The 20,264-nt window shown below is 42.4% G+C and overlaps 1 protein-coding gene across 1 annotated transcript in view; it reads right to left on the reverse strand.

Annotated features, from left to right (window-relative positions):
* Positions 1 to 1,329: 1,329 nt before the first annotated feature.
* Positions 1,330 to 20,264, reverse strand: part of DTL (denticleless E3 ubiquitin protein ligase homolog) — a 63,937-nt gene continuing 45,002 nt past the window's right edge. The window contains exons 12-15 of the mRNA XM_073628410.1: positions 14,010 to 14,099; positions 12,606 to 12,732; positions 9,001 to 9,785; positions 1,330 to 4,901 (exon numbers count right to left, since the gene is read on the reverse strand). Coding sequence (XP_073484511.1) covers positions 4,836 to 4,901; positions 9,001 to 9,785; positions 12,606 to 12,732; positions 14,010 to 14,099 — 1,068 coding nt within the window. The 3' untranslated portion in view covers positions 1,330 to 4,835. The remainder of the gene's footprint in view (positions 4,902 to 9,000; positions 9,786 to 12,605; positions 12,733 to 14,009; positions 14,100 to 20,264) is intronic.

A 20,264-nucleotide genomic window follows, 5' to 3' on the forward strand; every position in this document is an offset into this window, starting at 1 on the left:
TTGAGCCCATTCAATTTGAATGACTCACATTGCACCGCATCCACATACAAAAAAGGTGTGGGCAGCTTTTTTTTTGGTTTGCACTGGACCTGGATGGCATGGTTCTACATACCCATGCAATCCAGTTCAGGCAAACACACTGCGTCTTGCAAGCTGCTTTTGGGGTGTCAACTTTTAATTCACACCCGCAGCAAATTGCATGAACAGTGTGATTGATATGTAGTGCAATGCGGGAAACGCAATAATTCCTGTGCGTTTCCCACATCACATCATTTTAAATAAGGGCTGAAAGTTGACACCCCAAAAAGCAACTTACAAAACGTGCTGCGTTTGAACTGGATCGCATGGGTATGGACAACTATGCTATCTTGTTCCAGTGCGAGCCAAAAAAAAGCTGACCACACCTTTTTTATGTGGGTGTGGTGCTATTTGAGCCATTCATAATTAATGGCTCAAATCGCATCATACAAAATTGTATGCGATTTACACAGGGATGCGATGCGATTCCCTGTGCGAATCACATGCAGTGTAACATTGTAAACTGGGGCTTGACACCTGCAAATTGTATGACAGCACGATGGCTGTGCAGAAAATGCAGCGATTCCTGTGCATTTCCCACATTGCATCAGTGTGAACCGGGGTTTAGGACCATATGCACGCAAGGGCGTATTTCCAGAACACAGGTGTTAAAGAGTTTGTTACGCCAATACTGCATATTCCTGATATGTACTTGTATGAGAAAGTATCCTGTTCTCTTTGAACTGCTTCCTTTAAGTGAAATCCCACCCCCACAAAAGTTCCTCTCCCCGACCCAAGCCCCCCCCCCCCCCCGCACAGCCATTCACGGGGAAGTTCAGTATGCTGCTGCTTCTCCTCCCCAGCTCTTATGCAGCTGAGAACATAGGGAATGGGATTCACTTCTATATAAAACTAAAAAAAAAAAAAAAAAAAAAGAAGAAAGAAAGGCATTTAATAAATCTATACAACAATATTTTGCCTTTCACTTATTTTATAAACCGAATGGTTTAACAAGATGATCGCTTACAATCACTTTAAGCGTTTTAGGCGTATGTCCATGAAAGCATAGGGCTCCTGAAGCTTGGATTCACACTATTGTATTGCAGCAAGCAGGAAACGCATGTTATGTCATTGAATAGCAACCCAGCATGCCGCAAGGCACGATTAACATGCAATGTGGGAGGCTGCTTTTCTAACATGCACTTTGTGTTCTGGTACGCTGGCAGCCCAATGCACTAGAATGCCATGGTGTGAAAGCACCCCTACAGTCCTGAATATTATGTTCTGCAAAACAACCAAAAACACACAGTATTTAAATGATATTTGTATTTACATGAGTTAATAACATTAAGAAATATAAACAGGAAAATATTAAACATTCATCTGGTGTGTCCAGAGACTACATTAAATAATCTTGGCAACCTGATAAAACTGATAACAAAGTCCTAAAACTAGGATAAAAACAGGAAGGCCATATATTCATTAAAAGTCTTGTAAAAACATCAATGAAAAACATTTTAACTGGGGTGAGTGAGAAATAAAGCCAATAACACAGGCTTCAAACCTGGCAGGTTTTAGTGAAAGGTGAGGCTTCTCTTGCCAGCAATTCTCCTTTAAAGGAGAAAATACATAAAAGCTGCTAGGCTGCGATTTTGAGCTACAGACTTCAATATTTTGATTCAATGATCCATAGATCATTAGATATATGGACCATCAAATATCTCTCAATACAAGTTTCCTTTAAAACAAATGAGAGGTAAAAACTGGCCTTTATGTGTGCCAAAAAATTGTTCTAGCTCTCCCCTTCACTCACTTTGACTGCCTATAGACATAAAACAGAAGCACCTTTGTTTTGGTCAGATCAGGAGTTGAACTCATGTCTATAGAGTGACACAAATGCTGGAAGAGCAATCAGGAGAGTGCAGTCAGATTATACCAGCGCTGGGACAAGGAGTGGGCAAAAGGGACGACTGCCCTTGGCGCAGCATGTATTGTAGGGATGAGGGTGCAAGTTCCTTCTACTGTAAAGCTGACAGGAGTAGCAACAGCAGCATCACTTCTCTTCTCACTGCTTCCAGCGCTGGGCTTTCAGGAGGAGAGAGGCAGGAGGAGGTGCAAGCTGTGCTCTATATCTCTCCCCCTCCTCATAGGCTCACACATAATCAAGAGGAGGGGGTGCAATTTGTCATCTTTGCACTGTATGATCTTGTCCCAGCACCGGATTAGACATGTATCCAACCACTCTTATAACCTCAACACTACCATGGGAGAATCTAATCACTTGATATGGGAATTAGTCTCCCCGACTACATACTTTAATTTAAAAAATCCAGTGACATTAAGGTAATTCTCCACTTTTAAAACCCTGATCCTAGGCCCATGTCACATGGCCTTCAGCTTGTATAAGAGCAGTGTGAACAGCAAGTGTTGACAACGTATTAGCAGAGCTTTCAGCATGCTTTGAGGCTGGGTTCACACTGCCGCACGGAGCAGCTTGCAGCAGGGGGAGTGCATCCCCATTCACCATTTCAGGTCCGATTTCAGTCTGAATCGGGACCTGAAATGGACCAGAAGACGCACAGCACTGTGCAAATCGCTCCCCGCAGCCACTCCAGAGATGTGTGAACCGGCTCCATGGAGAGCCGTCACAATCTCCTGACATGCGAATTTGTATGCGGGTTTCCCTGCATCCAATTCGCATTAGTGCGAACCCAGCCTTAAAGCACCATTCAGCTCCAGTTTATAAATGTTGAGCACAGATCCCAAGGGGAGTGTTTGCCACTTTAAACAAGCTGCTAGCGGGCTTTAGAACTTCTTGAAAGCATGCTAGCAGCTTGTTTAAAGTGGCAATCAGCACCCCCATTGGGATCTATTCTCAACATTTACAAACTGGAGCTGAATGGTAATTCAAAAAGTTTTCAGAAAGCTTTGTTGAATTTTTTTTTAAAGGTTGTTGAAAGCCTGCTAGCAGCTTGTTTAAAGTGAAAGTCAGCACTCCAATTAGGATCTGTGTTCAACATATAAAAACTGGAGCTAAATGATACTTTAAAAGTGTCAAAGCTTGCTGTTCACTGTTCTTATACAAGCTGAAGCTCGCGTGAACAGCCCTAATTGATGCTGATCCAGTGTCTTCAGTAATTTAAATCCCTGACCAGAAGCAAGAATGTAGATCCAGAGTTTTGAATTCACCCTGATATTGCCTGATGCAGGTTTCAAATGGGTAACTATCCATTATGGGGCGTACACACGGTCGGACTTTTCGTCTACAAAAGTCCGACAGACTTCCGGCGGACTTGCGGCAGACTTTCTAACGAACGGACTTGCCTACACACGACCACACAAAAGTCCGACGGATTCGTACGTGATGACGTACACCAGACTAAAATAAGGAAGTTCATAGCCAGTAGCCAATAGCTGCCCTAGCGTGGGTTTTTGTCCGTCGGACTAGCACACAGACGAGCGGATTTCGGGGTCCGTCGTAGTTACGACGTAAAGATTTGAAGCATGTTTCAAATCTAAAGTCCGTCGGATTTGAGGCTGAAAAAGTCCGCTGAAAGTCCGGAGAAGCCCACACACGATCGGATTACCAGCCAGCTTTAGTCCGTCGGCGTCCGTTGGACTTTTGTAGACGAAAAGTCCGACCGTGTGTACGCCCCATTAGTAACAGAAGCTAGGAAAATAAAGTGCTACATTTGGGGAATTTCCCTCCTCCGGATTACTGGATTGTTAACAGAACTGACTGGATGCACTGAAGTGACTTAAGATTTGCTGACATGACTGAGGTTTTTGCAGAAATTTAAGGTCTTAGGCTCCTTTCAGACGTGAAAAAAAGATGTGCGACTTGCAATGTGACTTTACACTCTGGACCAAAGTCGCATCAAAAGTCAGACCAAAGTATTGCAGAAACCTTTTCTGAAGTCGCAGCAACTACTGTAGTGTCAAGAGGAACATCTCTCATAGAAATACATTGAATTTCACATATCCTGCGACTTGGGGTCTCAAGTCAGATCCCAAGTCCCACAAAAGGAGCCTTAGGTCAATGAGCAGATAAGCAGCCTGGTTTTAGCTCATTTATCAGATGCTGAGATTAAAGTTTATTCGCAGGTGCATTTGACCAATATGCCGCGTCTACCTGCCTTTGCATTCCTATTGATTGGTAAAAGGGAGAGAAGCAGTTTTAATGCAAGTAAAAAAAACTGTACACATGCACTGCCAACTTGTTTTTGATAGTGTAAGTTCCATATTTTACATTCTGTTTGTGTCAAAGTATGTAAGCAAGAATGAAGGATGACAACCATACAGTTTTACCACCCTTAAAATATACCAGCCATAGTAGCTTCCATATGCCTATCATGACAGGTCCCCTTTTATGCCAAGTAGAACATCCATTTCCTCAAATTAAAAAATATTCTCAACTGTCAGTGGAAATACATCATTCTAGCGAGAATGAAAACCGGCAACAACTAAACGTGATATGTAGGTTCCCAGCATAGTTTCATTAGAACAAAATACCTGTCAGTGTGGGAAAATACATTTCACCCATTTAGGAACCTTTGAAACCAGGGAACGATAACTGGCAATTGGGCACAATAAACTATCGTTCAGCTGTACAACAGAACAGCAAGGAGGATTCTGGGAAGGATCCAGGATGCATCAGATAGCAGCATGTAAAAATACTCCATTGTACAGTAGCTTACATATACACAAACTATATAGTCCACAACCTTGTGATAGACCAACAGTACTAACATCAGCTGAACTAGGTTTGCTGAAATACTGTATGAGGAAATAAAAATTTCTCTTCCGGATAAGCTGCTTTACTCTGAAGACTTTTTACAGAAATATGTTGAAATCTTTTTTATGGATCCTGGTGTGACGGGAACCTGGAAAGAGAAAAAAAAAAAATTCTGAGAATTAGAATATGCTAGAACTAGCTACAAATGAGTCATAATTCATTTCCAGCGAGGTGTTGCCCATGACCCCCTAGCAGTCACATGTATGGAAGAATGTGAATATTGAGCACGCGACCCCTCCTCTTCCTCAGCAGGTCATTACTGTAAATAGTGGAGCACAGACACAGAACAATGAGTCCCAGAATTCCTTATAGATCCAGGTCAGTGACCCAAAGAACTAAAACTAAAGCATTAGCATGACAGCCAGGGGGAGGAGGAGGAGGAGGAGTCAGCAATTGCAAATCCCATATGTTTACAATAGTCACCTTAAGCCCAGGTTCACACTGACTGCGGGAATGAAATTGTGCGAGTTCAGCTGTCAGTCCCGACTTCGGGGGCGATGTCAGAGACCTTTGTGTGGGTTTCTGCACAAATGTCAATTGAAATTGCACCTTGAAATCGTCAAAAGTAGTACATAAACTACTTTTGGGAATCGGTGCGGCGCCGCAAATGCAGCGTCGCACTGATTCGGACGCTGCCATTGCCGGCAATTTGGCAAAATCGCATCAATGTGAACCAGGGCTTAGAGATGAGCTAGCCAATAAGGCTTCATGGACACAAGTGTAAACTATGCTTTCAGGGGCGTTTGGATCTTTTTGTTTAACCCCTCCGAACACAGCTGTATGTTAACCAATGTGGCCATGCAGGCATTTAAAGTAGAACTATAGGCAACCCCCACTTTGTATAAATCTTCTGTGTGCCACTGGAGAGATTTCCCTGCACTTCCTGTTGTCTCATAGCTAAACAGGAAGTGAGGAATCCATGAAATAAATGGAATCCCTTAAGGGTCCCACAGGTAACCACTATTGTCCCTATCGGAGGATTTCCCCTCTCTTACATTTCTGGGTACAAGCCAAATTTGGGATTTTCTTTTACTTTCAATGATAATGGTAAACAGAACAAATAGAGAGGATGAATCTCCCTAACAGGGGCACAGACCTAAATAAAAACACAGGGGTTCCAATTCCTCTCCACTCTGCCCAAAAGAGCCCCGGAAAGTCCGATTCAGGGACCACCTGATCACCGTGATAGCTACAGATTGGCCATCACAGTGATCACTGTAAACCCTGACCCTGTGTTTTCCATCTCTGTGAATGGACGAGACAGATACATTGCATCTTTCTCTGTACTTGCAGAAATAGATGGGGAAAAAAGAACTAAAAATGTCAAGGTTTGATTTAGGTCAGCCCCAGGGCTAGTGTTTGGGTCAAGGATCAAGGTCAGCATTTTTTTTTTGGACAGGGTTTTTTTTTTTTTTTTAAATTAGTATCAGTGTGTTTTAGGCAAGATGTACTGGTCTGTACTACGGGTACAAACATACACACGTGGTATCACTGTGATCGTCAGGAGCAGGAGAATTTATTCTGGATTGTTATTTGGCAGTAGGTTATAGTAGTAGCAAGAAATATATTTCTAGGTACTATTTTGGGCCAGTTTTCCTTAGATAATAATATGCCTACGTCTCTAAATACAATTCACATGTAAAATGTGCAAAAGCATGCCAAAATTAGCATTTAAGCTGGATTTTACTGCCGGCTCCTAGCAGAAGGATCCAGCATACATAGGAGTATTTTAGTATGCCGGTGTGCATGAGGGTCTTACCCTTCAGGTGGCCCCTCTCAAAAGTGGAAACATTTGGGTTTAGACCTCTCAAAAGCTCTGCTAGACTAGTTTTCAAAGTGGTAATTTTTTTCCAGACGGCAACTTAGACCCCTTTCACACTGGGGCGGTTTGCAGCCGTTATTGCGCTAAAAATAGCGCCTGCAAACCGCCCCTAAACAGCCTCCGCTGTTTGTTCAGTGTAAAAGCCCGAGGGCTTTCACACTGAAGCGATGTGCTGGCAGGAGAAGAAAAAAATCTCCCGTCAGCCGCTTCTTTGGAGCGGTGTATTCACCGCTCCTGCCCATTGAAATCAATGGGACAGCGCGGCTATACCGCGGTAATACCACGGCTATAGCCGCGCTATACGAACGGTTTTAACCCTTTTTCGGCCGCCAGCGGGGGGTTAAAACCGCACCGCTAGCGGCCAAATACAGCGGTAAAACAGCGCTAAATATAGCGCTGTTTTACCGCCAACGCCCCCTACCGCCCCAGTGTGAAAGGGGCCTTATACTTTGTGGGGGCGTGTTTGGATATTTACTCAACGCAACCACTTTTTTTTTTTTTTTTTTTTTAAATAAGAAGACCCAAAAACAAGAATGGATATTCCATTGTCTGTTTGCAATAAAAGCAATTTTACTATATTTTCTCCCGAAAATGTGTTTAAAGCGGTTGTATACCCGCACACACAAAAAAGAAAGGAAAAAAAAAAACCCTGTAAGGCAAAGGCATAATGAGCTAGTATGCACCATATACTAGCTCATTATGAAATACCTTAGAACGAGGTCCCTGTATTGCAGCCCAGTCCACCTTGAGGGAGCTGACATTTTGCCCTCGGAGTTTCTTCCGGGTTCGCGGCTCCGGCGCTGTGAGTGACCGGAGCCGCGATGATGTCACTCCCGCGCATGGGAATATTCTTCCCAACAAGGGCTGGCAGCATCTGCTGGACCTTCAGCCGGACATCGTCACCTGACGTCAGCGGCTGCATTCACATTGAATATCTCCTATACTGTACAGGTTAAGGAGATATTAATATTACCTACAGGTAAGCCTTATTATAGGCTTAGCTGTAGATAAAAAAAAAATAAGAGTATACAACCACTTTAATAAACAGATGCTCAAATATCAAGCACACACCACACACACACTTATTTTTTTTTTTTACATAATGTTCTGTGGGGTTTAAGTAACTTTATTGTGTATATATATATATATATATATATATATATATATATATATATATATATATATATATATATATATATATATATATATATATACACACATACACATACACACACACATACACACACACACATCCATACACTCTAGGGTAAACTAGTTAAGAATTATGTAGCTGCATTAATCTTTTGTCATCTGTGTGGAGCTTTAAAAGATGGTGGGGAGGAAAAAAAAAAAAAAAAAAACATCTGGCACAGCTTCCTCTTGACGAAACAAGGTTGAGTTAGTTGAGAAGTGTCTGCTAGAGCTGAAGTCAGATTAATTAGCACATCTTACAAGCACCTTCATGCTACTGTGTAGGAACAGAACAAGGCAGAGGCCAACCCGATGCATCAGCTCCCACAGGCATTGCTGGCTGTAAATGGCATCAGATAGTTCAAAATTTCATCAAGCACATGCCTCATGGCCATACTGTTCTACCAGGAACTATGCAAAATGATCATATGACAAATGGGGCAGATCCTATCCTCCAGTAAAAGAATTAGAAGTTCGTAGCCAGCATCTTGTGGCAAAAGAAAAAAAAAGTAAAGTTACCAAAAAGGTCACGTAGGCAATTAATACCAATCAACAGGTTAATCATATGATCAGAAATGTGATCTACTCGTTGCAGCCAGTTTTGTCCCCATTTGCACAGCCCTCTACACCTGCCAGCAATGATGCAGTGTAATAGTGACAAGAAGGAACAAGGGAGAATGCAAGAAGCATAGTCAGTGGAAAGGTCTGTCACACAGAGGGGAGCCAAATGGGTCTGAAACAACATTACATGCAGTCTGTTCATTCTGTTTGCATCCCCACAGCTTACTTCGGCATAAAAAAAAAAAAAAAAAGAAAAGAAAAGAAAAGAAAAAAAAGAAGGATTAAGATCCCCTGACAAATCCTAACATTACATTGGTCATCACCAACAGTGCAAAAGCAATGGGTACCGCAGTTGGGTACTTAAGACTGTCATATACGCTTATGTAGAGACTTCGGTTAAAGCCTTTTGGCATGTGTCCCTGCTGGGCACCATCTCAACCAGACCTGCAGACAAACTTCCCCAACAGAGACATGTATGAGAAAACTGATGAAGGCTCCAACCCTTTTCTGCTCTATCCAGAATTAAAGAATACCTTTTAGAGCTGGCTTTTATATAGTGCACCAGTGGGAGCATTTTGAAAACCTCAAAAAGGAAAAGGGCAAGGATACTTACAGGTATAGGGGAACTGGTTATAGTTCTTGGTGGGGCCTTTTTGGCACTCCCACTCCTTGGTGATGGGCGACTGGTAAGGTTTTGGTTTATGGACTTGTCAGATTTCAGTTTGTGTCCAAAAGCAGACAGCCAATTCTTCTCTGGAGTGCTGTTCTCTTTGTTGTGCCTCAAATGACAGGATGTCCCAATGGGGGACTGTGTTCCAAGGGCCTCTGTGGGGAGTTGGGAAGCAGAGCTCTTTTCATGTTCCTTGCTGAGATCAGCCAGACTTAGACAACTATCAGCATTTACATCGTCCTCCATGGAGCCCGGGTCATGCTTGGCCTTCTTTTGCCCGGGTTCCAGCTCGGTCACACAGTTACAGTCACTAAAACACTCATGTTCTGCTTTATCACTGCTGGTATCTAGACGTCTCTTAGCCTTCTTCTCAAACACAGGGGACACCCTAGAACTAGAAGCTGTGGGGTACTGCTCTACTGGGGTGAAGGCCTTTCGAGGAGATGGAGTCTTCATATCCACCATATCTGACCTCGGAGTACGTGTGACCCAGGCCTTAATGGACACCTTAGAAGCAGACATCTGTTTAGGAGATGAAGTGGAAGCTTCGGCTTTCTGCCTTGTTGGCGTGTGGCATTTAGGAATCAATGTGAAAGGAGAAGTTGGGGTGCTGGATGACATTGGGAGGTCCCCAGTGTAACTTGGAGCACAGGTGGCTGGAGTAGGAGAAGCCATCAAGCTGGGGTTTTGCACTGGGGTTGATTTAGCAGGCGTACATATTCTTGAGCCTGTTAATAGAAGACACATTTAGAGAGTATACTGTGATTGCACAAGCCTACAAACATTCTTGAAGTGACTAATGCCCCATGGGGAAGGCACTTTACATCATCAATTAGACCATTATATTCAATTCTTCTAACACATATACAATATAATTTAGCTCCAATCGCATGCTCCTTAGTCTTTCAAGATGTTAATAAATTTGTTTCTCTCAGGGTAAGCCAGCACCATATGAACTGTTCTCTGTGTCTGTAGTAGAAAAAAAAAAAAAACGCCCTTTGCTTAAATCTTGTTTCTCAGCCAAACCTTTTAGTTCCAGAGGCTCAGCATGTAGTCTTGTGGTATTTGAGCCCAGTGCTGCTGGGGCCGGATATGACAGTCACGGCACACTGCTCAATGGACTGATAGCGCGCCGTGAATCACGGGAGAGATGCACATGCGCCGGTGACATCAGTACAGATAACTGGATGGATTACCAGCAAACCGAGCAAGTAAGGTGAGATCTGAGGACAGCAATCAATCATGCTTTTAAAGAGGAGCTCCCATTTTAACAAAAAAATTAAAAGTCAGCAGCTACAAATACTGCAGCTGCTGACGTTTAATAAACCGGACACTTACCTGTCCCATGGTCCAGCGATGCGGGGGATAGAAGTTCCGCTCATCTCTCCCCTCCGCGGCGCGATTGGCCGCTCAGTCATCTGGGACCTGTAATGTGTCCCAGATGATTGACAAGAGGGAGGGGGCAGAGCTGAGCCCTTCCTGCCCCGAGGGGCAGTGATGTCACCAGCCCAGGCACTGAAGGAGGCAGACTACGAGGGACCCCCTAGCAACAGCCATTTAGAGGGGAGTAAAAAAAAAAAAAACACGTTTCCAAATCTTTTTTTAAGGAACATTCAGGTTTTTTTTTTTTTTTCGGTGGAACACCACTTTAGTCAGATTTATATGGGCTAAGGTGATGGGAGAGAGTTCACAACCACTTCAATACATAATTACCGGTACTCTCTGTAGTGGGAGTGACCTGTAACCAAAATAGCTTCCCCAGCTGGCTGGAACCCATATAAACAATAGTAAATGTTTCTACACACTGAGGTTTTACTGTATTGGAGAATTGGGATAATATCTGTGTTATTAATGGTTCTAAAAAAGAAAAATACGGGGTCCAAATGAAAACATGAGATCCGGCACCAATGCAACCAGAAGAGTTACCGCTCCTAAGTGTGCATCCGACTGCACTCTTAAAATATGTTTTTTCTGTGGCCTCGATCCCCATGGGAAAGATGTCATATCATTCACTTTCAATGTAACACTCAGTAACAGGAAGCAAATGAAAATCCTCAATGGGGACAGAGGAAAGAGAAGCCAGACAGACGTGCTAACTGATCCCCCACTCTTCCCAAACGTCAGGCTGGGAATGGGATTTAAATAAATAGTTAAGAGTCAGAAACAGTATAGGGCCAACTGTGACAGCTTCTCTTTAACCACTTACCGACCGGCTCCTGTACATATATGCCGGCACTTTAAAGATGGATATCTTGGTAACGGTAGCAGCTGTTGCCACAACCGAGGTATCCATCTTTTCAGGAGCCGGTCGTGTTTACGATAATGGTGGTCTCTGCGCAAGATTGGCCGCAAGATCATTGTTATCGGCAGCGGGAGAGGTGCCACCCCCCTCTCACGCCCTCTGCCGCTTACAGGAGCCGTCCGTAGCGGCGGAGGCGATCGGGACCTGTCATGTCTGTGGTATGGAGACGAGTGAGGGGAAGATGGCCCCACCCGTCTCCATACCATAGGAGGGCGGAAATGACGTCATGTCAGCTCCGCCCATACGTCTTAAAGGGCCATTTTTTTGCCATTTTTTCAAATGACAATTTTTTTTTTTTTTTTTTTTTTTTTGCATTTAAGTCCAAATATGAGACCTGAGGACCCCAGATCTCATATTTAAGAGGATCTGTCATGCTTGTTTCTATTACAAGGGATGTTTACATTCCTTGTAATAGCAATAAAAGGGATCCAAATTTTTTATTTTTTTTTTAAACAGTGAAAAAATATATAAAAGTAAAATAAATAATAATAAAAAAAAAAAAAAAAAAATGGTTTTTAAAGCGTCCCTGTCCCGACAAGCTCGCACGCAGAAGCGAACACATACATGAGTAGCGCCCGCATATGAAAACGGTGGTCAAACCACACGTGAGGTATTGCCGCAATCGTTAGAGCGAGTGCAATAATTCTAGCCCTAGACCTCCTCTAACTCAAAACATGCAACCAGAATTTTTTAAACGTCGCCTATGGAGATTTTTAAAGGGTAAAAGTTTGACGCCATTCCACGAGCGGGCGCAATTTTGAAGCGTGACATGTTGGGTATCAATTTACTTGGCGTAACATTATCTTTCACAATATAAAAAAAAAATTGGGCTAACTTTACTGTATTACTTTATTCAAAAAAGTGAATTTTTCCCAAAAAAGTGAGCTTGTAAGATCGTTGCGCAAATACGGTGAGAAAAAAAGTATTGCAATGACCGCCATTTTATTCTCTAGGGCGTTAGAAAAAAAAAAAACAATATTTAATGTTTGGGGGTTCTAAGTAATTTTCTAGCAAAAAACCCCAAAAACTTTTAAACTTGTAAACACCCAAATCTCAAAAGGAGGCTGGTCCTTAAGGTGTAACATTTCAGTTGCTGTATGTCCATGGAAAGAACAGTGTTCAAGATGGCAAACTGCTGAAGAGTTGGAAATAACTACAAGCGATTGATTTAATGAAAGAATCACCATTACACAAAAAAACACATTAAATGTCTGACATGACTACTTGGTCCATCTAAGACACTTGCCTATTGGAGTACTATTGCTCTTCTGACGTGTCCAGCCAACACAGTGTACTTGTTGCTCTCCGTTCTGGGTGGAGCTTCTCTTCAACCGCCAAACCCTCACAGTGTTGTCATCAGAGCATGTAACAATCTGCACAACATGGAGGCATACATCAACACTCAACTGAAGCCTAGGCATTACTGTAATGTATTCAAGCTCCATAAACCTTAATAAATTTGGCTTTTAACATATGCTGCAGAAAGTGTTAAAACACCCTGGAGAGTCAGACTCGTTCTTTCGCACACAAGCAGTGGCCTGGGTCTCCAGGGGTCCGACACTCACACCACACAGTGCTCCAATCAACAGCCTCTGCTTAGAGCACCATGAGCTCTGTTAATTGAAGCAGTGTACTGATAAAAAGGTAGCTGTATTAAGGACTTTTACTTTTTTTTTAATCTATAGATCAGTGGTTCTCCTATCCCCGCCAACAGGCCAGGTTTGCAAGAGAACTGAAATGCATCACCAGGCGATATCTTTTTCTGCTCAGTGATTGCAGTATTCTAGTCTGCATCTCCAAGGTAATACTTAAAACCTGGCCTGTTAGTGGGTCCTGACCACAGGAGTTGAGAGCCACTGATCTAGTTTTCTACATATATATGCAGGCCAAGTGACAATGACAGGAGCAACTAGAAAACAGCCAGGGTGCTTAAAGTAAAAGTTGGGGTAGTCTACACACAGATCCATGTGCCATGGGGGGGGGGGGCAATCAGATCATAAGCTGTACATGGACTCCCGACATATTGAAGATGTGGAAGTTTAGCCAAAACGCTAAAGCTACACACTACCACATTCTAATCCCCACTCTATCTAGCCCTGTAAAGAAGAGATTGCTATACTTAACGGTTTTGCAGCCGCGCTGGTCCCAGGCTGATCCATTAGTGGCAGCTTCAGTGTGTGTGTGCAGGAGAGGCAGCCAACATCTTTTCAGGCATTTCCCAGCCGTCGCTGTCTCTCTACACAGCAGCCACTGCTGGAGACCAGACCAGCTTTGGAAATGGTATGTATATCAATTATTTCTTTACAGGGTTAAATAGATTAGGTTTAGAATGTGGCTGCCAGTAGGTTTAGCATTGGGATTTCAGCCAAAATCTAATTTAAGCACTGCCTCTCAAGACACCAAGTGCTGCCCAACGCTGTTCAACATTTGTTTAGAGGAAGATACATCTCTGGCTAATAAAGTTAACAGTACGCATCATGTGGTGCATTATTTTAGGCAAGATTGAATGTAGATGTGCAGTGGACCAATTCTTTCCAATGCATGGTCCATATGTCCCTGGATGGCTAGAGGATGTGAACCTGCTTGGGACATTTAGAATATACAAGCAAAATAAATAAAAATATTAACAAGCAATCGTAATGCCACCTACCTTGGTGAAGTCAGCTGTACACCATGTAACGGAAGTGACCTCTTGACTGTGCCCCTGGAGCATGATCGGCGGAGCCTCAGGAGCTGACACCTGGGGGAAAAAAAAAAAAAAAAGTTTAACTATATGGCATCTACAAAAGACTGGAACTGTAGTTAAAAGGGGTTGTAAACCTCAGACTTGAAACATGAACAAAGCTTATCCCTATGTAGTGTGTACCCGTCTCAGTCCAGAGCACTAAGTGTTATTTTTGTCTGCTGCTTCCTCCCTCTATCAGCACGAGTCACTTCTGACAAGTTTTCCTGACACCAAGTGAAACATGGTAACAGGAGAGGGATCGCCAGCTGATTGACAGCCTCAGCTCGGTTCCTGTGTGCAGGGGGGACATGTCCCTTCCCTCCAATCAGCTCTCCTCACTGTTGTAACTTCAGCTCTCCGCCCCATGCTTTTCAGAGCTGAGGTTTCCTGTGTAAATTTTGCCCTTTGAATGGCTGTACAGCAGATAATCAGGTACAACTTATGTAAGTGGATTAGTTTCATCTGAGGCCAGTCACTTCACTGGGTATATGTAAAGGTTTACAACCACTTTAAGTTTAGTTTTCTGCAATCAATTTTTAAAGACAACCTAAATGGTCTCTCTCATAATGCACCTTTCCAGTTGGTTATATACTGACCATTACCTACATTGAAAAAAGCAAGTTTCCATAGCACTAAATCATGTTGCAAAGAAAGGATAAAGCAGGCTTAATAAACCTTTTGTATTTTGCAGTAACTCTGCTTATTTGGTATAAAAGCATTCTCATACATTTCCAATATGGTGGGCCGGCCAGGGTGTTGACCTGCCCTAAGGACTGGAATAGATTTTTTTTGCCCAAATCCATACGCGAGTGTGAGAGATCGCTAATACAAAACCTTAACAGTTTTAATAAAAAATTAGCATTACATATTTCTGGTTCTTATAGATTTTTAACCCTGTTGTGTTAGGGCTCATGCACACAGGCCTTGTGAAAAAAAACTCCAGTGCTAAAAAAAACCCCGTTTTAATCGTGCTTAGCCGCTTCTTTACATTACTGTTAATGCAAATTTTCCTGCGTTTTTTTGGCATTAGCGGTTTTCATTAAACACCCCCTATAATGTAAAAACGCTTAAAACTCCAAAACGCAGTTTTGGTGTTTTCTGTTTTACATCTCATTTTTACTGCTCCTGGCAGCACGGGTTGTAGTTTTTTTTCCTACTGCCCCTAAACGACTGACAGTTTGTGTGCATGGACACATAGGCTAAAAATTGAGGGGCTTTTAGAGGCAGAAAAAAAAAAAAAAAAGTCAAACGCTCCTAACAGCTGCTGTAAAAACATCCTGTGTGAATGAGCCCTTAGGGTTAGAGCAATGTTAAGAGGGTTAACTGAGAACTTAAGCTGTGTGATGTGGTTACACCTTTGTAGTGGCATAAAGGTTTTATTTTGGAGAGATGTCCGCTTTCCAAAATATGCACACGAGAGCAGTTTCTTCTGCAAAAGGTTATGCATTTCTGCCCATCCAGTCTTAAGGGTATAATGGATACATTTTATTTTTATTCATTTGCCCTCTTTCTGGATTGGAACAGAGGAGCCAGATCCAACCATTCCCCATGCACTGGTGCTGAAAACAGGTCACTTTGATTTTGGGAATTGACGGGAAATATTTATATTTTACATTTAGAAAATATTTAGGACATGACAAGGATTCTCAAAGCACTATGGATTAGCTGAACAGACAAGTACAGTGGAATCTGTTACATTTCACATACTGCCTGTAATGAAGCTGTAGGAATGGTGGAGGAGACACTGAAAAAAGGGGCCACGTGTGTAATTTACTTTAAACTAATGTGCTCTGGAAAGTGTTTTTGTTTTACATTGTGAGGCCTGCACCTGCTTCTGTACATCACAGCTGTTAAGATACTATGCTTATTACACATCAGACCATGTCGTTGGGTAGATCTATTGGCTAAGGTGTAACAAAGCTTCCTGTTTGCACTCTAGACGTACGCTTGTGGTTAGCTGGCAGGTAGTGAAGCGGTTTATATGTGCAGCAGAGAGCAGCTTATCAGAGCATCTTGTCAGGTCTTGTGATTCTATATGGAGATCTATCAGTCTTCTTGCAGAAAACTGATCTTTCAACTGGTTTGGAAATTTAAGGTGTCCCTAATTGACCTGTGTAAAAGCCTTATCTAATAGTCAAGTGTACAAATGTGAATTTAGTAAGCGTCTTAAATACACAAAAAAGGATCAGCTTGGCTTCCAGGCAACTGTCATGGTCAGTAGAAAACTCTATAGTCACCGGCTGATTTTCATGGCACAGCTTTGTTTATTTTTTTTATATTCAGTATTTTGGGGGGGGGGGGGCGGGAAAGAGGATAAAATGTTTCCTCATTTTCAACCATTAGGTGGAGCTTTTGGTTCCCTTTCACAATTTCTATTTTTTTTTTCTTTTTTTATTTGCTTACTGCTAGAGGAATAATAAAAAAAAAAAAAGTTAGTGTTTTAATAAATTAGACATGGGATACTAGATAAACCATCACTAGTTTCACCCTAAAGTTCTCTGAAGAACTGTAGCAATTCAATGTTACGGTGCAGTCTTGTCCTCAAGTTGTGTTTAGCAGGCAACAGAAAACAATTCTGGTCTCAGTTTAAAATTAACTACATGTGGATATTGATAGTACTTTTGGGAGATTCGGTGACAGGCTTGAAGATACTTTAAGCAGGCATGCCAGGATAATAGGGAGGTCTGAAATGCTCTTTTAAAGAATAAAATTGCTTCAGGCACCTTCTAATGCCAGTAATGTGAACACAATTCACTGCATTTGGTCACATGATCTTTGCTGCAGAAGAGCAACTCAATCTGATGAAAAGGGATCTGGAGCAGCATTGAGGGGGGGGGAGAGCTACTCTAGTCATCCCAGCATGTATTAACAGCTTATTTAAGTACAAGTTTATCTTACAAGAACTACTCCTGACCAATGGGAAAGCCGGCCATTTTACAACAAAATTGCTGTAAAAATAAACTCCGAAAGTAAACGTTTACCCAGCATGCATGAAATAAGAGCTTATAAATGCAGAATTTGAGAACCCTGCAACATGTTACTACACACACTGGCATTTTGCCATAGGACATGTAGCAAAGAATGGTTTAATTCGTGTCCACGGGCCATTTATCAGCAGCAAACCAAGAAGTTTTGCTTAACCCAACCTCCAACAAAAGGACTTTTAGGGCTCAAACTTTTCCAGGTCACTGCAGTACGTATTGTTACATGTGCTATTTTAAAGGCAGCCTGTAATGAGTTGCCAACGGCCAGATTTATTTATTTATTGTTTTAAATAAGTGTTGCCCACTGGTGTAAATGCGTTGGGGTGCCAGTCAAAATAAATGACTGTTTTTAGCAGGGTCGGGGGTCATGTAGCCTCATAGGACAGCCAGAGAATGAAAACTCCTCCTACAAGCTTTAACCAGACACTAATACACAAGATTGCTCTGCTGATTGTTGGCCAATTTATGTAGCATATGCTATATCCATAGTTTTTTTTTTTTTAAAACATGAATGACAGATGGGACTCTGAAGGCTGCGGTTGATTGTAATGTTTACGCTGTTGGATTTTGTCACCTGTTGAAAGTATCCTGTGAACTTTGTTCTGTGGGACTCAAATGCATCTCTCTGGATGGACCTAGTTGCTGTGGGACCAACTAGAATTATAATTCTACATCAATACGATGAGAAAAGGTATTTAGCAGTTTATATTTACTAAAATAATTACATTTCCATGTTCTGTGTACTGTGGGAGACCGGATATAGTAAATGCAGGGTCCTGGGTTTCGTAACACTTTAAAGAATCCACACTTTGTACATGTGTAACACATGGTAAAAATAGGCATAGTGTGTGAGCAAAAAATGAAAAAACGCCTGTAAATGAAATGCGGCTAAACACAAGTTACCGCGCTTGGGGTCTCAAACTTCGGCATCTGAACTCAAAAAATAATATAAAAATAAAAACGCAACTGCCTAAAAACGACATTAAAACGAACCTATGTACACATAAGATAACATTGGATGAGTTCAGGGGCAGGTGAAAAAAAGCATCCAACTGCCTCTGAACGTCGGTTTACCAGCAGCATTGTACATGAGGCCTAAGTGAACAGCTTCAACGTTTTTAGGATGTGAACTAGGCATTTGTGAACACACTTTTGTATAATAATTAATGCAATGAAAGTGAAGTTACTCCAAGCCACTGAAGGCCAACTAGACCGTAATACCAGCAGGCAATTAGCCGGTTCCCAGCCAGCACAGCCCAATCAATGTGAATACCTCCGTAAACCTTTTATTATATATCTTTATTACATCATATTTCCACAAAGTTCTGGTTTAGCCTTCTGTTCCTTTAAATCATTAGACTACTATGACAGCCATTTAGGGGACGTGTGAAAGCATTACTATGCTGCTGACATGTGTGGCCGAGTGCAGAAGCCATCTGCTTCCCAGCTGACACACACACACACACACACACACACACACACACACACACACACACACACACACACACACACACTCTCAGTGTTGATAGAAGAGGATCAGGAGACAGAGACCTCAACAACTGCTCAGCTGTCCTAAACCCAGAATTCAAGCAAAACCCATCCATTCATTAAACCTCTTGTGTCATGCTGAGATCATGACAACAGCACATGACTGCACAGGGTGCGCTATACTGTGACGGCGTGCCCCCCCCCCCCACAAAAAAAAAAAAAAAAAAAAAAAAAGAGTTATGCGAGACGTTAACTATGCAGCAACGTTAAGGAGGCAATTCTGTACTTTAAACACTTTTTTTGGTCTACACAATTGGCATCTATCTTAAGACTAAATAAAATTGACTCCAAAAATAATTCTGCAACTTCCACATTTTACATTTCAGGATTCAATTGTTACATCACATAACATACATAGATCTGTACAGCCACCTGCCAATGGTTATCTGTATTTCAGTGCATCCACTAAGCATTCCTAATCAGCAACTACAGAACTCAATCTGCAGCCACACACAGCTTTTGCTACAATACTTTCCTACAATTCAGAGCTAGCCCTGCCGCCCCCGTCCCTGCAGTAATCCTTTTCCACTAGATGTTATCAATCTCCATTTCATCTAGATCGCGTGAACCCAGGGGGTCAAGGACCAGCTGTGTGTACATGCATGCATTTACACCAATCAGCCAAAACATTATGACCACCCACCATAACCAGTCGAGGCATGAACTCCACTAGATCTCTGAAGATATGCTATGGTATCTGGCATCAAGCCATCAGTAGCAGATCCTTTAAACCCTGTAAGTTGTGAAGTGGGGACTCAATGGGATCAGAGTTGCTTTTTCAACACACCCCACAGATGCTCGATTGAATTGAGATCTGGAAGAATTGAGGCGAAATAAACAAAACTTGGACTCGTTCTGTTCCTCAGACCATGCTTGAATTCAGCAGACAAGGCAACCTTCTTCAATTGCTCCATGGTCTAGTTCTGATACTCACATGCCCATTGTAGGTGCTTTTAGCTGTGGACATGGGTCAGAATGGGTATCCTGACAGGCCTGCAGCTACACCACCCCATACACAAACTGATTTACTATTTTTTGACACCCATCAGAACCAGCATTAAACTTATCAGCAATTTGAGCTACAGTAGTTCTTTAAATTGGATCAGACTACATAGGCCAGCCTTCTCTCCCCATGTGCATCAATGAGCCATGGCTGTCCATAACCTGGTCCTCCTTCCTTTGACCATTTTTGGTAGGCCCCGACCACTGCAAACCAGGAGCATCCCACAAGAGCTGCAGTTTTAGAGTTGCTCTGACCCAGCTGTCTAGTTATTACATCTTGGCCCTTGTCAAAGTCTCAAATCCTTACGCTTGCCCCTTTTTTTCTGCTTTCATATCAACTACAGGGACAACATGTTCACTTGCTGCCCAATATATCTCCACCCCGTTTCAGAGGCCATTGCAAGATAATCAATGTTATTCACCTTACCTGTCTGTGGTCACAAGGGGTTATAGATGATCGAGATTGTATAATAGCTCACTCTACCTTCACAGGGAAGCCTATACTGTCTTCAGCCAATAACCAAACCTATTTCTCCCTTCAGTTCATCCCTCACAGTGTTACCTTTTGTTCCACCAGCCCCTCCCTAGTCGATTTTAAGCTCACAGGAACAGGGCCCTCAAGTCTAGTACACATAGGCTGAATGTT

This window comes from Aquarana catesbeiana, linkage group LG04 (genome assembly GCF_042186555.1).
Source record: "Aquarana catesbeiana isolate 2022-GZ linkage group LG04, ASM4218655v1, whole genome shotgun sequence".
NCBI lineage: Eukaryota > Metazoa > Chordata > Amphibia > Anura > Ranidae > Aquarana > Aquarana catesbeiana.